Source organism: Pyxicephalus adspersus, chromosome 3, assembly GCF_032062135.1.
Source record: "Pyxicephalus adspersus chromosome 3, UCB_Pads_2.0, whole genome shotgun sequence".
NCBI lineage: Eukaryota > Metazoa > Chordata > Amphibia > Anura > Pyxicephalidae > Pyxicephalus > Pyxicephalus adspersus.
Genome location: NC_092860.1, coordinates 52,272,489 through 52,293,363, shown reverse-complemented (window position 1 = coordinate 52,293,363; position 20,875 = coordinate 52,272,489). Strand labels below are relative to the sequence as shown.

Below are 20,875 nucleotides of genomic sequence, written 5' to 3'. Positions count from 1 at the left end.
ATGTTGCCTAGGCAAATGCAGATAGCACCTACTTGTTTGTGTGTTGCGGACAATTTTTAATGTGCACTTGGCACAGCACAGTGCGTGTCAACACATGAAAACGCATTCATTGCCACATTAGTGGGCCTTTACTAAATCTCTGAACTCCTGTATTATTGGTCAGCAATTAATTGCTGTGGTTAGGCTTGAAGATCCCTGTTCAAAACAAGCACTGTGTATAATTGTTACAGAAATATTGGAAAAAATAAAGTAGGTTCAGTATTTGTTGTTGGTAAAGAATTTGAATTTGTTCAAACCGAACTAATCCTTCAAGGGTCTTTCACATAGCTTAGACCCACTTGCTGTGGGCCAAGTGGCACAAAATTTTGCATGCATGTGAAAAGTTCCATACTAAATAACTGTGCTGCCTTGATCGACAGTGACTGGTTTAAAGCAGGCTCACATGTTGGGATATTTCTGCATTCCAAATATATAATACATTTTTCATCTTTTTTTTTTTTTTTTATTAAAAATTTCCATATATATATATATTTGATATATATCAAATGGATATATAAGATACCTAAAACAGAACATGTGACACTGCTTTAACCCTTTTCTTTCTGTTCCTACTTTATAATTTTGTTTATTCTCCTTTGTTCTTATCTCTCCCTTTTTTCCTCATTTTTTTCCTTCACCTCACACCATCCTTTCCCGCCCTCCTTGCAGCAACTGCTTGTTTTCTCTTTGCCCCATAGCTTCACCCGTCAAATTAAAGATGCCCTCCTTCCTTTCCTCACCCTCCAGTTCCAACTGTTCCTCATCTTCCTCAGGGCACTTCTCAGATCAGCCCGGCGCTTCTTCAGGTCTAAAGTATGAAAATGGGTGATGGGAGGGGGAATTATGTTTGGCAGTGTTTCTTTCATGTATAGGAGCTTTATGTAATAGAATTCATTGCTGTGCCATACTAACTTTCATAGAACTTGGGAGGTTAGTGTTATTCCTTGGCTTGACACAAGCTCTATTCAAGGTAAAAATGTAGTATAGGATGGATAGTGGATTGGTTTTATGCTTCCTATTGTATCTGCTATGTTTTTAGTTTCCACTTTAGTAAGCATAGAGAATGGGGCAACTAGTACAATAGATAATTACAGATTTTGCTTGTGCCCTTATGATCCTGGTTTAACTATCTTTAGGAGCTCATCTATATCTTTGTGGTTTTGCTAAATCCACATGGCTAAGCCACAACTACCACCACTGTTTACTACCACCACAATGTTCCATGAAGTTGGTGCCCAATAATGAACTGCATTGAAAGGGCAAAGTGTAGTTGTAGGTGTTTGTTCCCAACTCCAGAGTTAAACAAGTCAAGTTAATATTATACCAAATCAAGGAGGGTAAGCCTTGTAACTAAATAGAACCGAGATCAGAAGGGCACCCATAAGATGTTTTTTGGCTGGTCGATGATATGAGTGGAGTATGAGTGAGTATGATGTTGTGTTTTACAATCATCATTCCAATAATGGCCACAGTGTATTGCAGCAAAGAATCTATCCTCTTTAATTTTTAACAATACAGGTGCTCTTTAAACTTTACAAAATCCAGACATGACCTTTGTTTGAAGAAACCTGTAGTATTTAGCAAAATGGAAGTAAGCCTTTGTCTGTTTTTTGTCAGCCAGGCTCTTAACTCACAATAATCTCTGCATTTGATACGTAGGCTTTAAAGGATAAAATGGAATTTTACAAGCTTTTTTTCTAAAATATCTGGTCTTAGTCATATAAAAAGAATGATTCCACTTCCTCCAGGCAAATCTAACAGGAATGAGTGCCCAATGTGCTTAACAAAGCAGACAGATCAGTAGCAGCGCCTATGACTGCTAATTATTAGGTGTTCAGCCTTTGAATGGCCACACACACGGTGCCTGACTTATTAAAGCTTTCCAAGACTGGAGAAGATCAGGGTTGAACTGGGGTGATCAACAAACTTGGAATACATTTCTTTAAATTAATTTGCTATTCTTTGGCGAGTGTTTTTTTTCCTACACCAGATTCATTTAAGGTAAGGTTCATTTAAAGATCACCCAGGTTCTCCTTTGATAGTCTGTCTTCTCCAATCGTGAGAAAAGAAGGGAGACTAAAGCTTCATACACACATGCAATTATTGTCATTGGAAAGGATCTTTCACGGTCCTTTGCAACGACAAACGACAATCCTTTGCAACGTTGTATATCGTCCGTGGATCCACCAGGACGGTCATTTGAACGATGGGCGCTGTACACACACCAGATTCTCGTCCGATATTGGCCCTGAGCCGATTATTGGGCGAGGACCATTGGACGTGTGTATGTAGCTTAAGAACATTGATTGTGAGATACTGCCACTTTGTTTACCAGAACCATTCATGGTCATCCATATGACCGGAGCCCTGCGAGATAGAGTTAATGCTTTATTTACATTTTCCATTGAAGACAAAAGAATCATATACTAGTTTGAAACACATTATTAACCATTAATAAAATGCTTGTATGGCATGATCCCCAAAATTTTGAAAGAGCCTAGGATCAAAGTATGCATGTCCAAAATTGGCTAAGGGAAGAGTAGAATGTTTGCAAGCTTTGTCTGCTGTCTGTGTCCCACTGAAGAATTTCCCTTCCACTAATGTCTTTGTGTAACCTCTCATTGGGACAGGAAGTACAGGCTTATTTCACCATCAGTATAAATGCAACAGAGGTACTAATCCTTCCCCATGTTATCCAAACAGATTTTTATTCCAAACAGCACTGCACTTGTTACCTGCACACAGACTAAAAACTATTAATAACACAATTAAACATCTCTAAAAGTATTTGTTCTGGAATTATGGTATTGTTATGTTGTGCTTATACTGAATGCCACAACTGGGATCAGCTCACCATATATGTGTGACTGGCAGGATGAAAATTTCTTCTAATACAAAGTATCATTTCTGAAGAACAGGATTACTTTTGTGTAATCTCTCTTTAATGTGCCGGTAACATTAAACACTTTAGGTATGTATTACAGTGCATCAACCTAAAGAGTCTGGTAACTATAGGCAGATGATGAAAAATATTGCCTGTGTTCTTTATTGTATTTTTATTAGGCAGTTTGAATACCCCATATTGTCCACCCTGGGGTTCTGAGGGAGCCAAACCTAGGAGCTGATCCTAGTTTTTTACCTGCTTAGTAAAGTTACAAGATCACTTATTTTAAGATTCAAACATCTTTGGCATGAAGTGTGTCCAGTAAATGTGCATCATTCAGTTCAGTCTAAATGTATTATTATTATTAATATTATTTTTTAATGTGGCCTTTACTATAAAATATAATGCTTTGTGACATTTGTTCATCTACCAGATGAAACCTATGTTGTTTGAAACCTTTATCATTCTATTTTCATGTCTTTTTTATGCAGATGCTAGCCACGCTCCTGGTCATACGACAGTTTTTGCAAAATGTAAAAGAGGTCTCGCAACCCCACTTGTATCAGAAAGTGCAGCAGGGAGAAATGAATCCTAAATCTATCTTACTTTTAATTCAGTATGCACTAAGAAGGCTTATGCAGAAGTATGCCTTTCCTCACTGTTCATCTAGGCTACTTGGGGATCCTTTGGAGCCAGGTTTAGGGGGACGTAAGAAGTGCTTAAATGGAGGTTGTGGTGTGCCAGAGGAAGAGGAAGAGGGTGCCTTCTCTGAAGAGGATGAATCGGAGGAAGAAAGTATAATGGATTGTGGACTGAAATTGAAAAGGGTTAGCTTTTTGGAAAAAGGGGAAAAGCAAGCAGAAGAATGCCTCCTCTCCCAGCAGGAGGATGAGGTGAGCTTCTTACAAGAAGGGAGCCCTACACTTGTGGAAAAAGGCAGTGACCCGGCCTCGGTTTTTCAACTGGGGGATGATGAAGAAGATGAGAGGGAACTTGGGGCAGGGCTGCAAGAATTAGAGGAACAGGAACCTCCAGTAAAACTGAGATCACGGAGGAGAAGGAAAAGAATGACTGTTGAACCTGAGATTAGTAGGGAAGGTGAGGATGATGAGGAATCTGAGAGAAAGCCTAAACGGGAGTCATGGATGGACCCCCCAGAAGACAATTATACAACAAAGTTGACTCAAGCTGAGGTGGAAAGTTGTATGAAGAATTATGAGGTGAGAGAGTAATAATGTGTATGCTTTGCTGTCCTTAGCCTTTGTAAAAGTGTATATTTTCTGAGAGTGTAAGCTTGGGAAAACAATGGTTTTATTCTCACTAATTTCGGTTTCACTAATCCTACACCACCAGCAGCTTATGCTTGCCTTTCCTTATCTTCACCAGTGGGTAATTTGTCCACTGGGATGGGAAATAAATGCTCAGCAATGTTGCTGTGTTGGTTTTTTTGGACATGGCTGTTCAGGCCTCTAGTGCTGGCACAGAAAAGTGGGGAAAGAGTCCCAAGCCCTCTGTAAATTCCAATAAACAAAGGAAAGTTAAGTATAAGGTGACAATACTTTGAAGCTGAAGCCCTCTGTAAGCAAAGCATGGGTTCACTTGAGCCCCTTTACTATGAAAGTGACACAACCTTGTCTGCCTATCTTTCTTCATAAAAAATTTCTATTTTGTATTTATCGGTTTGACTTTTCAGACTAGTTGTATGGCGTAGTATTAAAAATGCTCAGTGAAGATGAGTTGTCTTGGTTATATTTTTGCTTCATTCTGATGTTGTGCATGGTTTACTCTCCTTAGGATACCTTCCAGGATTATCAAGAGATGTTTGTTCAGTTTGGCTATGTGGTCCTTTTCTCATCTGCTTTTCCCCTTGCTGCAGTATGTGCCCTTGTCAATAACATCATTGAAATTCGCAGTGATGCCTTCAAACTCTGCAGTGGATTTCAGAGGCCATTTGGTCGGCGTGTGGACGGAATTGGACAGTGGCAAGTAAGGAGCTGGTGGGTGTGGACGGCAAGGAGAGGTTTACAACATGCATGGTTTGATCAGCTTTTGTTTCTCTAATTATATTTCAATAGCTGTGTTTTTTCCCTCCATTTACTGATCTATAACTGATCATTTCTGATGAACAAAACATGCACATTTATCTTTCAGAATGTAATGGAGGCAATGGGCGTAATAGCCATTATTGTGAACTGTTACCTTATTGGACAATGTGGACAGCTCCAGAGACTGTTACCCTGGCTTGGTCCTGAATCAGCAATTATATTTATTGTTGTCCTTGAGGTTTGTATCACTGTTCTTACATTGATCTCTTTTCTCTTCTTGTTTGGAGTTCTTGTACAGTTACTTTCACGTCTTAACCAAACACTGTTTGTACTGCTTATAGCCAATTGGGTTTGTATTATGTTGAGTCACATGTGGAGAAAGAACAGGAATGTAAGGATTCTGCTCTTTTTAATTTGGGCTAAAAAAGACTGCTTGGATCCAACTACAGTTCCTAATTTATAGTGTACACATAAATATTAATGCTGATGATGTCAACTACAGAGGGTGAAAGATCAGTAAAACTGCCTAGCTACAAACAGAATATTTGGCATTGGTGTTTCACCAAATGGAGTGCATTGTGCGCTTCACTGGGTGAAATTCAGTTTACAGAATATAAATTTACTGGTAAAAAGTAATCCTAAATAGCACTTACTAGTTCATAGTGTGGAGTGGGCTGCCCATAAAGTAAGCCCATGGCTTCTTTGGCTGACAGGAAAAATCCAAGGTGGAACCCAGGTGGATCCCTCCTCTAATGCCAAATGGTTATGGAATACAAATTTCCATCCTCGGTGACATTGTATCACACAGGTGCAGCCCAACTCTACCTATTCACATATCCCTTAACATAACAATTTATTCACATATACTTAAACATAACAATCTATTCACATGTCCCTAAACATATTAATCTATTTGCATATCCCTAAACATAACAATCAGTTTTAAGATATTGTGGTGTGGTAAAATAAAGCTAGGGCTTATGTATCCAAGCACTAACTTGCAGTCATGGCTCATTACTGTGCTTTTCAGTGACCCACCCTGGACATTCCTTATTATTATATACTGGCCCCTCCTGCTTTACAATAGTATAGCTGTCATTTTAACATTAGTATGTTTTTGTTTTTCTTCAGACCTAGTATTATAAGTATATGCACTGTAAACAGTATAACTAGACAATGCATTACTGTTTCATATGGATCCTCTGAACACTGCATTTCTTGCGTTTGTGAATAGCATTAGGGCCCACTCCAACTGACTGCATTGCAGTGCCTTATGCTTCTACTTTCTGCTGCAGTAAAATGAAAGAGCAGTGGGAATGCACTAGTTTTTGATGGCATTGACAACAAATTTTGCTGACTGATTTTTCTGCATTACATTACATTACAAAGCAGGCTAACACAGCCTGGTGCATTGTAGTACATTTCCTAATGTGTGTTACAGGAAAGAGATCTGTTTGATATGTTCAAAACATCGAAACGAAACAAATCAGTACGATGCATTAAATGCATGTCAAGAGTGCACATTTATTGGGTGTATTTATCAATGTTTTCCAACATTGACTGGACCGACGTTTTTATTCTTCTTTCAAATCTACTATTCTTCTCCTACACTACCCTCTGCCAAATAGAATCAAAAGCACTTGCATTATGTCCATGTATATTTGTGTTTGAGAAAAATTATATGTACACAATTAAAATGTTTCTTTAAGCATACTTTCCCCACCTTGTGAACCCATGAATATATGCAATATACACTTCAGAATCATTTAAATACACATTACAGTTGTTCCACAAGTTCATTCCTAGCAAATTTTGGACATGCGGAGACAAAACGGTTCCATAGTCCGCAGCAGGCAACTGGCCAGAATTATTACACTCCAGTATGTGCTCTTCATAGACAAACCTTTTGGGATCTGGAACACTTATTTTGTACCAGGTACTTACCATTTATGTATTTACATGCCCCCATGTAAAAGTACACCCTGTTCATATGTATGCACTACTTCCAAATAGATTTAATTGCATTTCTAATTTGATCAAGTAATGGTTAATGGGCCCCTGGTGACTTTACCTTTTCCTCTTTGCAGCACTTTGCATTGCTCTTGAAGTACATAATACATGTGGTGATTCCAGATATTCCGGGTTGGGTGGCAGAGGAGATGGCAAAGCTGGAGTACCAAAGGAGAGAAGCCTTTAAGGTACGTATTATATCTTCATGTACTTCTATATTACATTAGCTCAGTTTATTTTTTTTTCTGTTAGAAAAGGGTATAGATTTCGGGATATTCCTTGCTACATGGTAATTTACAAATCATTTACTGTCCTAATGTTAAAATTATGTATATGAAACAGATTTTCTAGAGCCAGGAAGAAGCCAAGTGTGATTCTCTTTTTATGGTTTGCATTGCTAAGACATTCTGCAGATGTTATCATGTTTAAGCACTGACCAATGCAAATGTATATATATGTTTATTTCATACCAGGGATTCTGGTAAGGGGATATGTAGATAGACTTTAGCTATGGATAAAAATAGACATTAAATATCAGATAAAAAAAATCTAATCACTGTTACCTATTCTTACATCTCACAGTACACGGTATACTTCAAACATTCACAATCTTACCAATTACCTTCCCATGACCTGTAACTATCTAAAGTCCTTTATACTCTAAGGAAACGTATGTAATTTGAACATTTAAGGTGAACCTATAAATGAGCTGAACTGCATCTTTTTAACATGTTTTTTTTCTGTTTATAACAGAAACATGAGCGCCAGGCTCAACATCGTTATCAACAGCAACAGCGCAGAAAGCGGGAGGAAGAAGAGAGGCAGCGCCATGCAGATTACCATGCACGAAAGGAACGAGAATCGAGGGGTGGGGAGGAAGGAAGATCTGGGCAGGACTCTCAAACACATGACAAAAACTCAAGTAAAAGTAAGCCATGTGGTCCCCAAGGGGGCAGTACTCATGACAAACCCAAAAGGCCAAGCTCCCTGCTGGCCAGCAATAATGTGATGAAACTGAAGCAAATTATACCCCTGCAGAGCAAATTCTTGTCGGGGACCAATGCCAAATCTCCACAATCTCCGCCTGGGGGAGATACCAAAATTCCCAGCTTCCTGAGCTTCAAGTTCTTGAAATCCCCTGAAACGCGGAGAGAAGCTCAACCAGAGAGAGCCCACTCCCCTACCAAGCCTTTCCACCCAGGCAAGTTATTTAACTTTGGCAAAGCCGAAGGGCAAGGGCAAATGGGTGGAAATGGTTTAGCTGCACCTATCTCAATACAGCCTCGTGGGGCAACAGCTTTGACTGCTTCTTCAGATGGGACAGTTCCTGGAAAGTCTCAGCTCAATGGAGTTTCAGAAGACATGCCTGTGGATGAGACAGAAGAGGGCCAGGGAAGGGCACATAAACAGTGAGACGCTTTCGTCCTACAGCTGCCTCCATTCCTTTTTTTTTTAGAAAAGGGCATGACAGTGCTGTAAGAGGTGGGTTATTGTCAGGGGAAATGCTTTCCTAAAATCTCTTGGTGGCCAGAGAAAGGAGGATTCCCCAGATTTTGACATGCCACCATACTTGGCTACACTGGTGCAATATGCTCTGTACAACAGTGTCACCTTGAGACAAGAAGGTGCTGCGTTGTATAGTTGATGCTTAGTATCATTATGCAGTTTCAGCCTTACTGGATAATAAACAATATGAGCTGTGTATTGTTACTGGGTATCTATATACATCTCAAGCTTTTTGAAAAAGTGGAATTTGATTTTGTGAAACACTGCGCTGTACCATGGTGATGGCGATGAGTATCATGCACATGTTGGCTCTTCTCATCATAATGACGTCATGTTATACACAGTAATACAATAATATCCAATACATATCTGAGCCCTCAACGGTGAGCTTGCCAAGGTGTCTAATGATGAGTGTTTCTGTGCTGAAGACTTCCACTCTCCTCCTGGCCAGATACATTGCAATATTTTGTAGAACCTTGGGGCTTTCTTGGTATTGCCTAAGGAAATGAGATGGCATTTGGAGTTTCATAAATGGTATTCTTTTGGACATTGTTTTTTTATAAGCTAATCTGGCTAAGGAGGGAATTACTACAACAATAGTTACTCTGTTTATCTCTGTTATCTCTGGTTTATTCTTAATTCATCTGCTCACTTGCTTTTGGTTTCAAATAGACCTTATTACCAGTAAGATGCTCTTTATCATAAAGTCCCCATAGCATTCAGAGTTACAGTCATATTATGATGGTCATAGTGCATGGAATAGACATTGCTTAAGGTGAACCTTTGCCCAAATCATGCACCTAAAGTATTTATGTATTCCAAACAAAAATGTGTAAAATCATGTGTTTACAATAAGCGATCCGATGCATTTTTGAAATGACATGCAAGTTAACATATTTGTTGGGCTGCTCGGTGCACTACAGTGCTCAACTCAGAAATGTTTTTAAGCTGGGTGGGAAGGAAATTCTAGGCGGGTGGAAGCCCCTGAATTGTGACCCAACTCATCAGTAACCACCCAAAAACAGCCAGGTGGTTGCCGAAAAGTGCCAGGTGGTGCGCCCAGCTAAAAGGGTCTGGGGAGAACACTGCACTACAATGCACAGAAATCCAGGAATTTTAAGCTTTTGAAAGTATAGTGTATAGTGTCACAATTCATATGTTGCGCAGCAGTCTATTGGGAAGATGCACTTGGGTTGCCATTATAAATTATTGGCAATGCAGCACTCAAACATGTGTAATATGCATTGCAGTAGCATGTGTGTTTCAAAATCTAAATCACAACACTCTAGTGTGAATGAGCCCTTAAACCCCCATTTATTTTTGTATCTCTTAGCATTGTGGAGAAATTGATTTTCAGTTTATACCATAGCAGTGGCATTTTTTCCCCATGTAATCAACCAGCGGATGTATCCAACCAGTTAGAAACTGACTAAAACACCACACTAGTTATTCTTGGGATCTTTGAGGATCTGTAAAAATGAATCACATTAAAAGCAGCCAGGGAAGTGAGTGTGGATTTCATTTAGATATCTTGTACAGGTTGTGTACAAGAATGTGTAAATAGTTAAAGTCCACAGTTTGGGCACTTTGAAGATTCCGAGAGTGCTTTACTTGATGCTTGAATAGATTGATGCAACCATTTTGTTTCCGTTAACATCTGTTGGTGAAGTCTACGAAGACCATGCCATGCAGGCACCTATGGCTTTGTCCACCCACTGCCTGTACTGCCCATAGAACTCGGCTGGATACTTTTTTCCAATAAGATGTGCATGTGGATAACTACTGTAATCTGGCTGCTATGGAAATTACCGACCCTACTTCATATGTTTTCATGCATTACCTCTTGTATTATGTATGTGTTTTATAGTTTTTCATAAGAGCCGGGTGGTTTTTGAGCATATAAAAATCCTGTAAACATACTCTTCAGTTGCTGCTATATTTAAAGGATTTCCTGGCATATACTTGTGTGGCTTTATAAACACACAGACGGGTGTATTTCATGAGGTGGTACAAAGAGCAGTCAGTTGATTTGACTTATTAAAGCTCTCCAAGCCTGGAGAGGATACACCTTTATCTGTGAAGCTGGGTTGTCTAGCAAACCTGGAATGGTTCATGTCCAAAAAACATTTGCTAACAAATAGCCACTGACTTTTGAGAAATCCATTCCAGGTTTGCTGGACATCACCTTCACTGATGAAAATGTATCTCCTCCAGTCTTGGAGAGCTTAAATAAATCAGCCCCAGTATGTGTAAAAGGCTGTAATGATGGCAACCATTCAACTTCCATGTCTTTCTCCTTTCACTAAAGTGATATTTGATTGGTTGGTATGGATTTCTATCCTTTGAACATAATTATTGCACCAAACAATTTATGAAGCCTGAAAGGGCTTTATATGCAAATATAGTACATGGCATGGAAGTCTGAAACAACCAGTGATTCTTTATATTGATATCAGATTTATTGGAGTCCTGGAGTTTTGCTCTTTTTAACCCCTTCCCTAACTTGTGATAAATATTTGTACATGCTAATGAGGTTGGCCTAAAGCTTTAGATTATGACCTTAAACGACCGGACATGCTCCTCTCAAGCAAAAATCTGACGTGTATAGTGGTGCTCCAATGTTCAATTCAATTCACATTGGTTGAACGACCACCGAGTTTTGATGCATTGAATAAAGCCCAAAGTAATCAATCGACACAGGTCTGTAAAATTATGTTCCCATTTTTTGTAATGCACAAAAAAAGATCGTGCTAATATGAAACTTTGAATTCTCATATGTGTAGAGTTATTGTTCCCTTTCCACTCTAGAACCAGAGATACTTTTTTCCTTGGCAGGGAGAGGGTGTATTGGGGTGTTATTGACATAATGGAGTTCATTAAAGCCCCACTACTAGATTATCACAGATAAGATTGCTGTAAACTACCCAATCAGTAGATGACAGACCTCGAAGTGAGTGTTTCACCAATCCACCAGACCACTCTGGAAGGAAGACCTTTTTATATACAGGATACCTGCTAGTGTGTTAAATGCGGAGTTGGTAAGGAAGAGAGCCAGGGCATTTAAGTTACCTTGGAGACTGAAAAGAAGCCGCTTCATACAACTCATCTTCATTTTGCTTTGCACTGTACTCAAAGTGCTGAAGTTCTTTTTATGTTTTTTTCAGCCTGCAATCTGTCTACGGAATCACACCTGATATGCTGTACTTAAAGTGGAACTCCAGTCCAAACTTGTTAGTTTTGGAAAGACTGGAGAAAGGTTAGATTCTCTGTTGAGTATTTATCGTTTTCTATGTCCATGATGAGGAGGTATCTCCTCTCTTCCTGTCCCAGTGACTACCAAACTGAACTGTTTTCCTAGGGTGTATCCACTTGCAAGAGACACCAGCCCTTATTGCTAAGAAAATATTGAAAATTGTGCTTGGCAGAGGAGTAAAGATTAATACCCAATGATTAAAGGACTACAGCAAGTTATATTAATTACAGCATTTGTTTACTTTTAGGTTGAAATTTACAGGTCAGTAAAATAATGTTTCAGCTTCTTATAATGCAAATAAAATCATACTATAAAGTGAACTGAAACATTCAAGTCTTATGTACAGGGGTGCTATTCCAATTCCATTCAGGAAACTTTAAATATAGAAAGTATGTGCATGTTATCAGCATTGTCAAGTGTAGGTGGGTTGGCAGAATCATACATAAAGAAGAGCGTAGGGAAGCTCTTTGGTTTTTAAAGAACCCCATGTTGGCATTTCTTCTTAAGATTAGGGACAGTTTGCGGTGAATATCTCATAAGATGGACATGGATTACAGTTGTTTTACTTGCACAGTATACGCTTGACTGGGTAGCGTCCTCTTCTTTGCCTTTGTTTCTCATATGCAGCCCTAATTTATTGTTCAGCATTGCATAAAATGTTGGCACTATGTAAATAAGTTATTATGTATAAAACCTGTCCCACCTCATCCTATGAGAAGCTAGAAGTTAGGAATAGTACATGAAAGCTTCCAGAATCTCCTTTCCCTTCTTCTAGTATGGAAACGAAAGGGAGGGTCAGACTGATGTGACCAGCCGACTCTGCCCTGTTGAAGACATCAGAGACTTCATGTCGCCAGCTGTAGAAATAAGCACAGTAACAGGATAATATTGCAATATGAGGAAAAGGCCACTTGTTAGTGTTGATTTCAGAGGAAAATCCTTGTTTAGGTTGCTTTGTAAGTCAGTTGGCTGAAGAATCTATCCACTAGAAGAAATTAAAAAAAAAAGACAGGGCGTGTGTGAAAATATGGGGTGACCTGTGTATGACTTGCTTTAAATAGGATTTTCATCTCCATAGAGGAATACAAAACCTGCGTGACGTGAACAAGAGTCCATTGACACAGGCCCAAGCTCAGTAGTAGTTGTTGCCACATATATACTATGCTTGAGGTTACATTTACACCTCTGTGCAGCTGCTGTCACCAGTCACAGGAGGGGAAAGATATCTGCTGTCTATGAACTTGATGAATTAGTTATGACTGCACCAGCAAAAAAAAAAAGACCTGGAGAAGTGCCTAATAATCACTTGTCCTTGATGTTAAAACACTTAGTACTAAATGGGTTCACTAATATACTGTATATAAATGTCTTGGTGCTAAATGGCTGCAGTACAGTTAGCCTGGGTAAACATTGGTAGGTGTTTTAATTCAGATTGACTTCTGATTCAAAAATATGATGCGACTTGAGATGTATTTAAAGTAAAATGTTCTTGTATCATGTGTGCAGAAAATCTGGCACATTTGCCAACTTGCTTTACAACAGTGTTTCTCAACCTTTATAATCATAAGAGAACCCCGGCTATTATTACAATATCCACAGCTCACAGTACATTATTATCAGTTAAACACAGTACATTGGTATCAATTAAACTGACCTGGGAGGCACAAATTATTCATTACTCAAGAAACCCCTAGCATCTGATGGATCAGTTTCTGATTGGATAATCTATCAGGACTGTTGGTCGAGTGCAAGATTTAATAAATAATAATTACATTAGCAGGAATCTTTGAACGCCTGCCACAAATTGGGAGGCACAAATTATTAATTACTCAAGAAACCTCTAGCATCTGATGGATCAGTTTCTGATTGGATAATCTATCAGGACTGTTGGTCGAGTGCAAGATTTAATAAATAATAATTACATTAGCAGGAATCTTTGAACGCCTGCCACATATTAGGGAAGGGATGGGTATGAAATATTGCCTATAACTAAAAGTAGTAAATTATCCATTATCCCAATGTGTTTTATTACATGGCGGCTTCTGAGTAATTTTAAGGACCCATGCACAGTGACTAAATAAAAAATGCAGCTAAAGTGTCCCCATTTTATTTAGGAGACAGCTGAACGAACAATAAGTAATCACAAATCTGTTAGCATGGAAGTTCTGTCAGGTGCGCTGTGGAAATGGTTGGCTCTTGCCACCATAGAGGTGCCAAAAAAGAAAACTGGAAGAACACACCTAAGGCCCATTATAACGAAATTATGACCTGTATAATAAAAAAAAAAACTTTTATTGTTCATAAAAATATGTATTTACGCTACACCAGATTTACTATTTTGATTATTTTGATATGACCTTACAGCCAAAAGTTCTAGATTGGATTTTAAATATGGACAGCCATGCTTTGGCTAACTCAAGTACCACATGCAAATCCATAAACAGCTACAGAAATAAACTCAAAACTTGACCTCACCTGGTCCCAAACAGAGATTGTACAAGTGGATGATTTCCATAAGTATGTTTTTCTTTGTCATCTAAATACTAGATTCATAACATAGCAAAGATTTGTAACTCAGGGTCATGGTATAAATAAAAGTAGTTGGTCACACATCAGTCTGGCTGCCTTTGATTTAGGAAGTGTTGTGACCCCCCCCCCCCCCCCATAGGTCAGGACAAGGTCAGATTGTTCCCAAGCTCTAGACACATCAGCATGACTTGATACACAGACTGACCACCAATTCTTTTACACCTTTTGGAGCATGTGAATGGGTTGGTGCCCACTGTATATTTTGTGGTGCATTAAATTGTGTAGCAGCATCCCCATTTGTAGCGATTTCCTTCCGCTACAAACGGTTTATAGGCTCTGAGTTATATCAGATCTGATGGATGTAACGGATATTACAGACACTTTTATTTCCCCCATTTACACCGGCCATTGATTCCCCATAATAGTCCATCCACCTCTACAGTGAGCTTATGAATCCTGTTCTCAGCAAGCACAGACCTAATACAAGTATTAGTTCATTTATCTAGTGTTGTGTTCATGGTTAAAATATTTTGAAAGGTTTTTCAAAATAGTTTTTTCAGCCTTTACTTATGTACTAAATGTCTGGAAATCAACAGCTGAAAGTCACCCATAAAACTAAAAAGGAAGAATTACTGAAATGCATGTGTATAGCAGCTTACGCTAAGAATGTAGGGTCAGGGGCATTATACAGGCCTGATAAGCTCATACATGTCATTAAGTGGCTTTGACTGGTCAACATATCCTTAAGCAGGGATCTAAAGGGATGGCCTGTGTCTGACCCTTTAAATCTGCAGATGTCCCCCTCTGTGTGTTGGAGGATTGTCTTCATGAATGAAGCATTCTGGTTATGTTAGTTATAGCTGGTTGTCTGTGTGTTGCTACATCTCTTCTTCCATTTGTACAAATGTATACCATGTTTTCATATATCTCTGGCTTTCCTTGGGCATAATCCTAATGGTTTTTCAAGGACTTGTAATATTTTCGGGTGAATTGCTGTAGGTTGTAGGAAATGAGGATGTGGCTTTGTGACAACAATCATATTGTTATTTAGTTGTCCAGCACATTTCAACAGACACCTGAAACATCTTACATGTTAGGTTTTCCTGCATATCAACATGAAAGAAAAATCTACACATTTAAAAATCAAAATACAAACTATGCAACAAGATTGTGATCATGTAAATGAATAAATAAGGAAATAGATTTTACACTAGTTTTCCAGGCTCTGAACACGTAGGATGTTACATTACTTTCTAGTATCCCCTAACCCATATGCTTTATTACAAAAGTAATACCACCAATATTATGTTTACACCAGCAGGCAGGAGCAGAGCGGTTACCACATCCCATTAAAAAAAAGTTTTCTGAAAGAAAGAATTTTACTGCTGAACCTAGCTTAAAAGATCAGGAAACACAAGAGATAAAGAACAGTGCACCTGCCCCATGACTTGTATCAAAGGCTAAGATAAAGGAGAGTCCTAATATACCGCTGTCCAATTCTATTCATATAACCTCTGGGGAAAAGGGGTTTCTTTAAAACTATATCCACAAATATTATCTTAAAGTTATGTTTACATCCCTGGTATGGAGAAATCAATGGTAATAGATGGTATGAAAGCCTAAATGATTACACCTACTTCTACTATAAGTATACTTATCAACCCTGGTGAGTCTACATCAGCAGTCGCCAACCGGTGGTCCGCAAGAAAAATTTGGGGGTCTGCAGCTCTGGCCGTTGCACCCCTGAGCAAGGTCAGGAGGACCCCGCTGGGGGGATGCACCGGCCAGAGCCGCGGCACACGTCCCAGTACAAGTCCCAGGCACAGGGAAGTGGGCGGGTTGTGTCTCTGGACATACACTCTGGACATATACTCACTCTCCCATCGCAAGCTTAGATCTGTGATGGGAGAGTGGGCGGGGCTATGTCACAGTGACATCACTATGGGGAGGTTTCTCCGCCTTTGATTGACACCCGGCTCCCCACACATGCGCAGTTAGGAACCAGTGATTTTAGTGGTCTGCAGAACCTAAAAGGTTGGTGACCACTGGTCTACATGACCTATTTACATATTTCAGCATACGGCTGTGGTCAGAAGCATGTCACTATCTAGACTTTTATAGGGCTGGAAACAGAAACTGGTGGGTAGTTAGTTGGTTAGTAGAAGGGATTGGCAGAGAGGATAAGTGAACTTGGCACTTCAGGCTTACTCAAGTGTCATTCACATACCTAGAAACCCAGGCATTTTGGTTCCTTACTGGGCAGAGGTCAGCCAATCTGAAAGCTGATCTCACACTTGCCAAGATATGCATGGCATGTTATAATGTGACTAGATTTGTAGAAACCATGACCAGCCCAGGAGAAACATTTACTCTTAGAACAGCATTGTATTCCTATTTTTCACTAACCGTTAAAATCACCTTAACATTTTAGTATTGAGTTGTTTAAAAGGTTTTGTTGTAGAGTTGAACCACCCACCAGTTTCTTTTATATCCTCAGGTTTCTGTCAGCAAGGTCTTAGCACTGGAGTTCCTAGAACTGTAAAAAAGGCTATTATAAAGGGGGGGCACCCTGCTAGATTTGTATATTATGTTATGCTAAATACAGAGTGGGAACACATCAAGGTCAGTGGTAACACCCAAAACAGCAAGTCAGGGAGAACAGGGCCTTGGAGCTATAGCAACACTTTCTTGCCATAAAGTATATGATAAACCTCAATTTTAATAGGTTAACTCTTCAACACACTTACCTGACCTGTTCTACTGCTTGAGAACTAGAGACAGATGGATAGGTATCTCTATGTTTGTAGATCTGCTCAGAAAGGGACAGCCTGTGTAGATTATGGCAGAACCATGCTCTAAGTGATCATCTGTGTTATAGAATTGTCACATTACTGCAGAACCGCAATAGAAAATGAAAACAAGCATCTACACCTTACACTAAATACATACAATAAAAACACTATGGTATGGAAAAACCTACAAATTATTAAGACAAGCCATATTTTTACAATATATGTAGTTGTACAGTAAATTTGATAAACTAGACATTTCAGAATGTCATAGGTGAGCATGTTTAAAGTATTTTCAATCATATATACATGCTGCATTTTTTCAATAAAGGGAATCTATAGCTTTTATTATTCCTGTTAATATTAGTTTAATTGTAATTAGGCTCACCAAAGTGTGTAAGTTTATAATTGCCTATGAACTTGGGTTCATCCAGGTTTCTCACTGCAAACTATTTTGTAGTGCTGCACAGTGGTTTTGTTTTGGTATTTCTCAGTGCAAGCCCATCATATGCACTGTGTGTGGCTTTTCTTATAACTCACTATGTCTCAGCAGCTGTGGGCCAGCAAGATATATAGAAAGCAGTCTTCAGATAAATGTTGATTACTGAAATCCCTATAGATTCCCTTTTAATTGAAAATCATACCATGCTTTCCTCATGCTAAGTTAACAGAGAAAATATCAGCTCGGCAATGGCTTCAGTGCAAATTGCATTCCTGTGACAGTAGGAGCTTTTTAGGACAAGCAAACATTATGATATAACTTGTAAAAGGCATTGATGGTCATTCAACCTGTCAGCCGGCAGGAGGCATTGACGTTACACCTTGACCTGCATCCCAACAAACCCTGCTGGCCAGTCCGTGGTGCTGATACCTTGTGCTGCATAGCAAATGTTTATGTTCCATTTGTTTGCCTGACTCCACAGCCGTGCACAAGTATATAGCCTTGGTATGTATGATGTTTTCTGTAAACTTTCCAGAAGTCAGTTCTTGCTCAGATGATGTGTGGATCTGTTCAGCATAGGAATAGCATGCTGCAGTTTTCTGATGTAAACAAAATAAAAAAGTTAGCATGCAGATTTCACTTTCTGACATTGCCCTTATCTTAGCACTGGAATGTTAATTTTTCTTGTTTGGGGATTCCATCACCATGTACTTGGAAACAGGTTGCTAGCAGTGCTGGCAAACCAAATGCTTGTGTTTTATTTTACCGGCATGTTCAGTAATAAAACAGATCATAAAGTCACTGCATGTGTGGGTGACAGGATAAAATGCAAGCATGGTTACCAACCCGACTTACAAACCTAATTTGGTCTAAAAATATTCACAATCATTTCATTTACCCCTTCTGTATGTATCAACTGACAGGAAAGAGACAATTCAGCAAAATGCATGAGAACTTTATAAATCCTTAATACTCGTCTCTGTCTAAAAACTTGGAATACAGACACTTTGATCTACCGCTACTTTTTATATGGCTCCTTTTATCTTTCATCCTACATTGTGCAAGTCAGCAGATAGCATCTACTGTAATCCATACATGTATATCTACCCATGTAGCATTAAACGGTGACCATTTCACCGACCTTTATTACCAGTGATAATTTATTTACTGTGCATCTTTAGGTCAAAATCATTCTGAAGATATCACATTGATAGCACTGTTAGGATTTTTATGAGATGAATACAAATAACTAAGCTATATTGATTGTTTTATGATGGCAAAAAAAACTGGGGACCTCAGACAAACTGTAGGTAGCCCAACTGAAACAATACTAACAAGGGAATGTATGCAATGTTTTTTTTCTAGCCTTTCCTGCTGCTGGCTTAGCAATAGAGCAGGAATACTTGTCTGTCTCCAGGGTGTTTTATCAGGCTCATACAGTTCATTGTGCTGGGGAGGGGGCATCATAATACAGAACTTTGCTTTCATTAGCAGTGAATTTAATTATTGCCGAATAGTACTATGGGTTAGTAGAGGTGCACCCTAAACGTATCATTCAGTGTAAAGGATACGTCCCCCTTGCCTGGCCTTGTGTCAGTATTTGTGTTCTATTGGCATACCTTGGAGATAAGCAGTGTAGGGTGCCCACCATGTCTTTATGTAGTGCAGCATCTACAGTGTACAAAATACAGGGCAGAGCAGATGCCAGGGTCTTGTTACAGAGAAACACGAGACCCTTTATCTTGGGGATGGATGGAGTGCCATTACTCCACAAGAACTGAGCTGTAATCCGAAAAGCCAGCAAAGGAGACTAGTGAAATGCTGCTTTCCTTTCTACAAGGTGGATGTGGCATCTACTGTTGCAGCGGCTGGGGCTTGCCTTTTATTGGGCAACATTTTCTCTTAAAGGAACCCGGTATTATGGGACAGGGACTTTCCTTGTGGGTCACAAGCTTAAGACGACAGTGCAACATGGGGTTCAGACTTCACTTGTATTCTTGTCCCTGATCAGTTATTCACAGTGAATATCGTTTTGACACCTCACAGGCACTCTAAATGTTCTAAGTCAAAGTGATCAGATGACCTTTCCTTCCACTAGAAACCTTGAAGAGCTTGGCGTGATCAAACTTTACACATCTATTGGCAAGATTCACAGAACTTGCTCAGCTTACTGTCTTTTAAATCAACAGCCTGGGGAAATGGGATATTTATTTCTTTATTTTCTCATATTTTTGTAAAATCAGCAAAAATGCAATAAAAATATATTTCAACAAAATATATTTTGTGTTTTTTGTTTTTCTTTCCACACATATAGGTTTGTTTTGGATTAAAATATTTATATCATGTAATTTTACATTTAAAACAAATTAGGATTCTTACTCTTAAAAGCAGGAGTAAGAGTAAATGCCTATGTGTTTCAATGGCAATTATTGATTCCCATGAGGGAACGTCTGATTTCCTGTTTTATAAATAGAGCCTATAGCCTGACATTAATAAAAATCCAAAAAAAAAAAATTTTTAAAAGTGTACATTTACAAATCTGATTGCATTTTCAATTTTTCATAATTTTCAAATGGCACAATTTTAATTATCAATGTATATATTTAGCAGGAATGCTGCTGTTTGCTCGATCCACACAGTTCAACGTGTCAAGATCAGTGCTGTACACATTTGCAGCATTATGCCTTACGTAAAGACTAAGGGTAAAAGTTTACAATCTTTTATGCTGGAGATTATATATATATATATATATATATATACACACACACACACACACACAAACAGCAATTATTAGTAAGATTGAAAAGCTCTGATTGTTTAAGTTTTGACAAAGTGTTGGTGGTAGATTTCCCCATTAGGAACAAGAAAAGCTGGGATAGCTTTTAATACACTAAAAAGGGCACACAATAATTCAGTGTGGATGTAATGGTAATGACTTGTTTAGGTAGGTCTCTGCAGTGCTTAGTTCTAAACACTCTGATTTCTTTTTTTTTTTAACCCCCCAATGTTTACCAGCACATGTGGGGCAACTAGAATGGAACCGTACAGAGTGGAAGAAGTTTAGTATCTTGCCACACAAATCTTATTTAGATTAAGCTACTACAGATCAATTGGATTGGAAGTTGTAGGCCTTTGCACTATCCTAGTTTACCAAACAAAAACTGTGTAAACACTACAATGGAGAATATCCTAAGACTACCATACACTGTGCAATAATAAATAGCATTATTATTAATTTATACTTGGATTTAATACCAAAAAAACTTGAATCTAATAAAAATCTATTGAAAATTAGGACACTAGAATTGGTAATGCTTGTTTTTTTTTTCTTGCCCAATCAAGCACCACTCCATCCATTTCCTCTGGATGCTCCAGCAG

General features: G+C 38.7%; 1 protein-coding gene across 3 annotated transcripts in view; it reads left to right on the top strand.

Annotated features, from left to right (window-relative positions):
* The window catches only part of ANO8 (anoctamin 8), a 63,571-nt gene extending 43,799 nt beyond the window's left edge, over positions 1-19,772 (top strand). Inside the window, exons 13-19 of one of the 3 annotated variants that reach the window (XM_072404583.1) lie at positions 709-852; positions 3,415-4,143; positions 4,718-4,909; positions 5,075-5,206; positions 7,056-7,166; positions 7,732-7,906; positions 11,649-19,772. In XM_072404583.1, coding sequence (XP_072260684.1) covers positions 709-852; positions 3,415-4,143; positions 4,718-4,909; positions 5,075-5,206; positions 7,056-7,166; positions 7,732-7,906; positions 11,649-11,692 — 1,527 coding nt within the window. In that variant the 3' untranslated portion in view covers positions 11,693-19,772. Of the gene's footprint in view, positions 1-708; positions 853-3,414; positions 4,144-4,717; positions 4,910-5,074; positions 5,207-7,055; positions 7,167-7,731 lie in introns of all 3 variants that reach the window. The other 2 variants (XM_072404581.1, XM_072404582.1) reach the window with 2 other exon arrangements.
* The last annotated feature ends 1,103 nt before the right edge of the window (positions 19,773-20,875 follow it).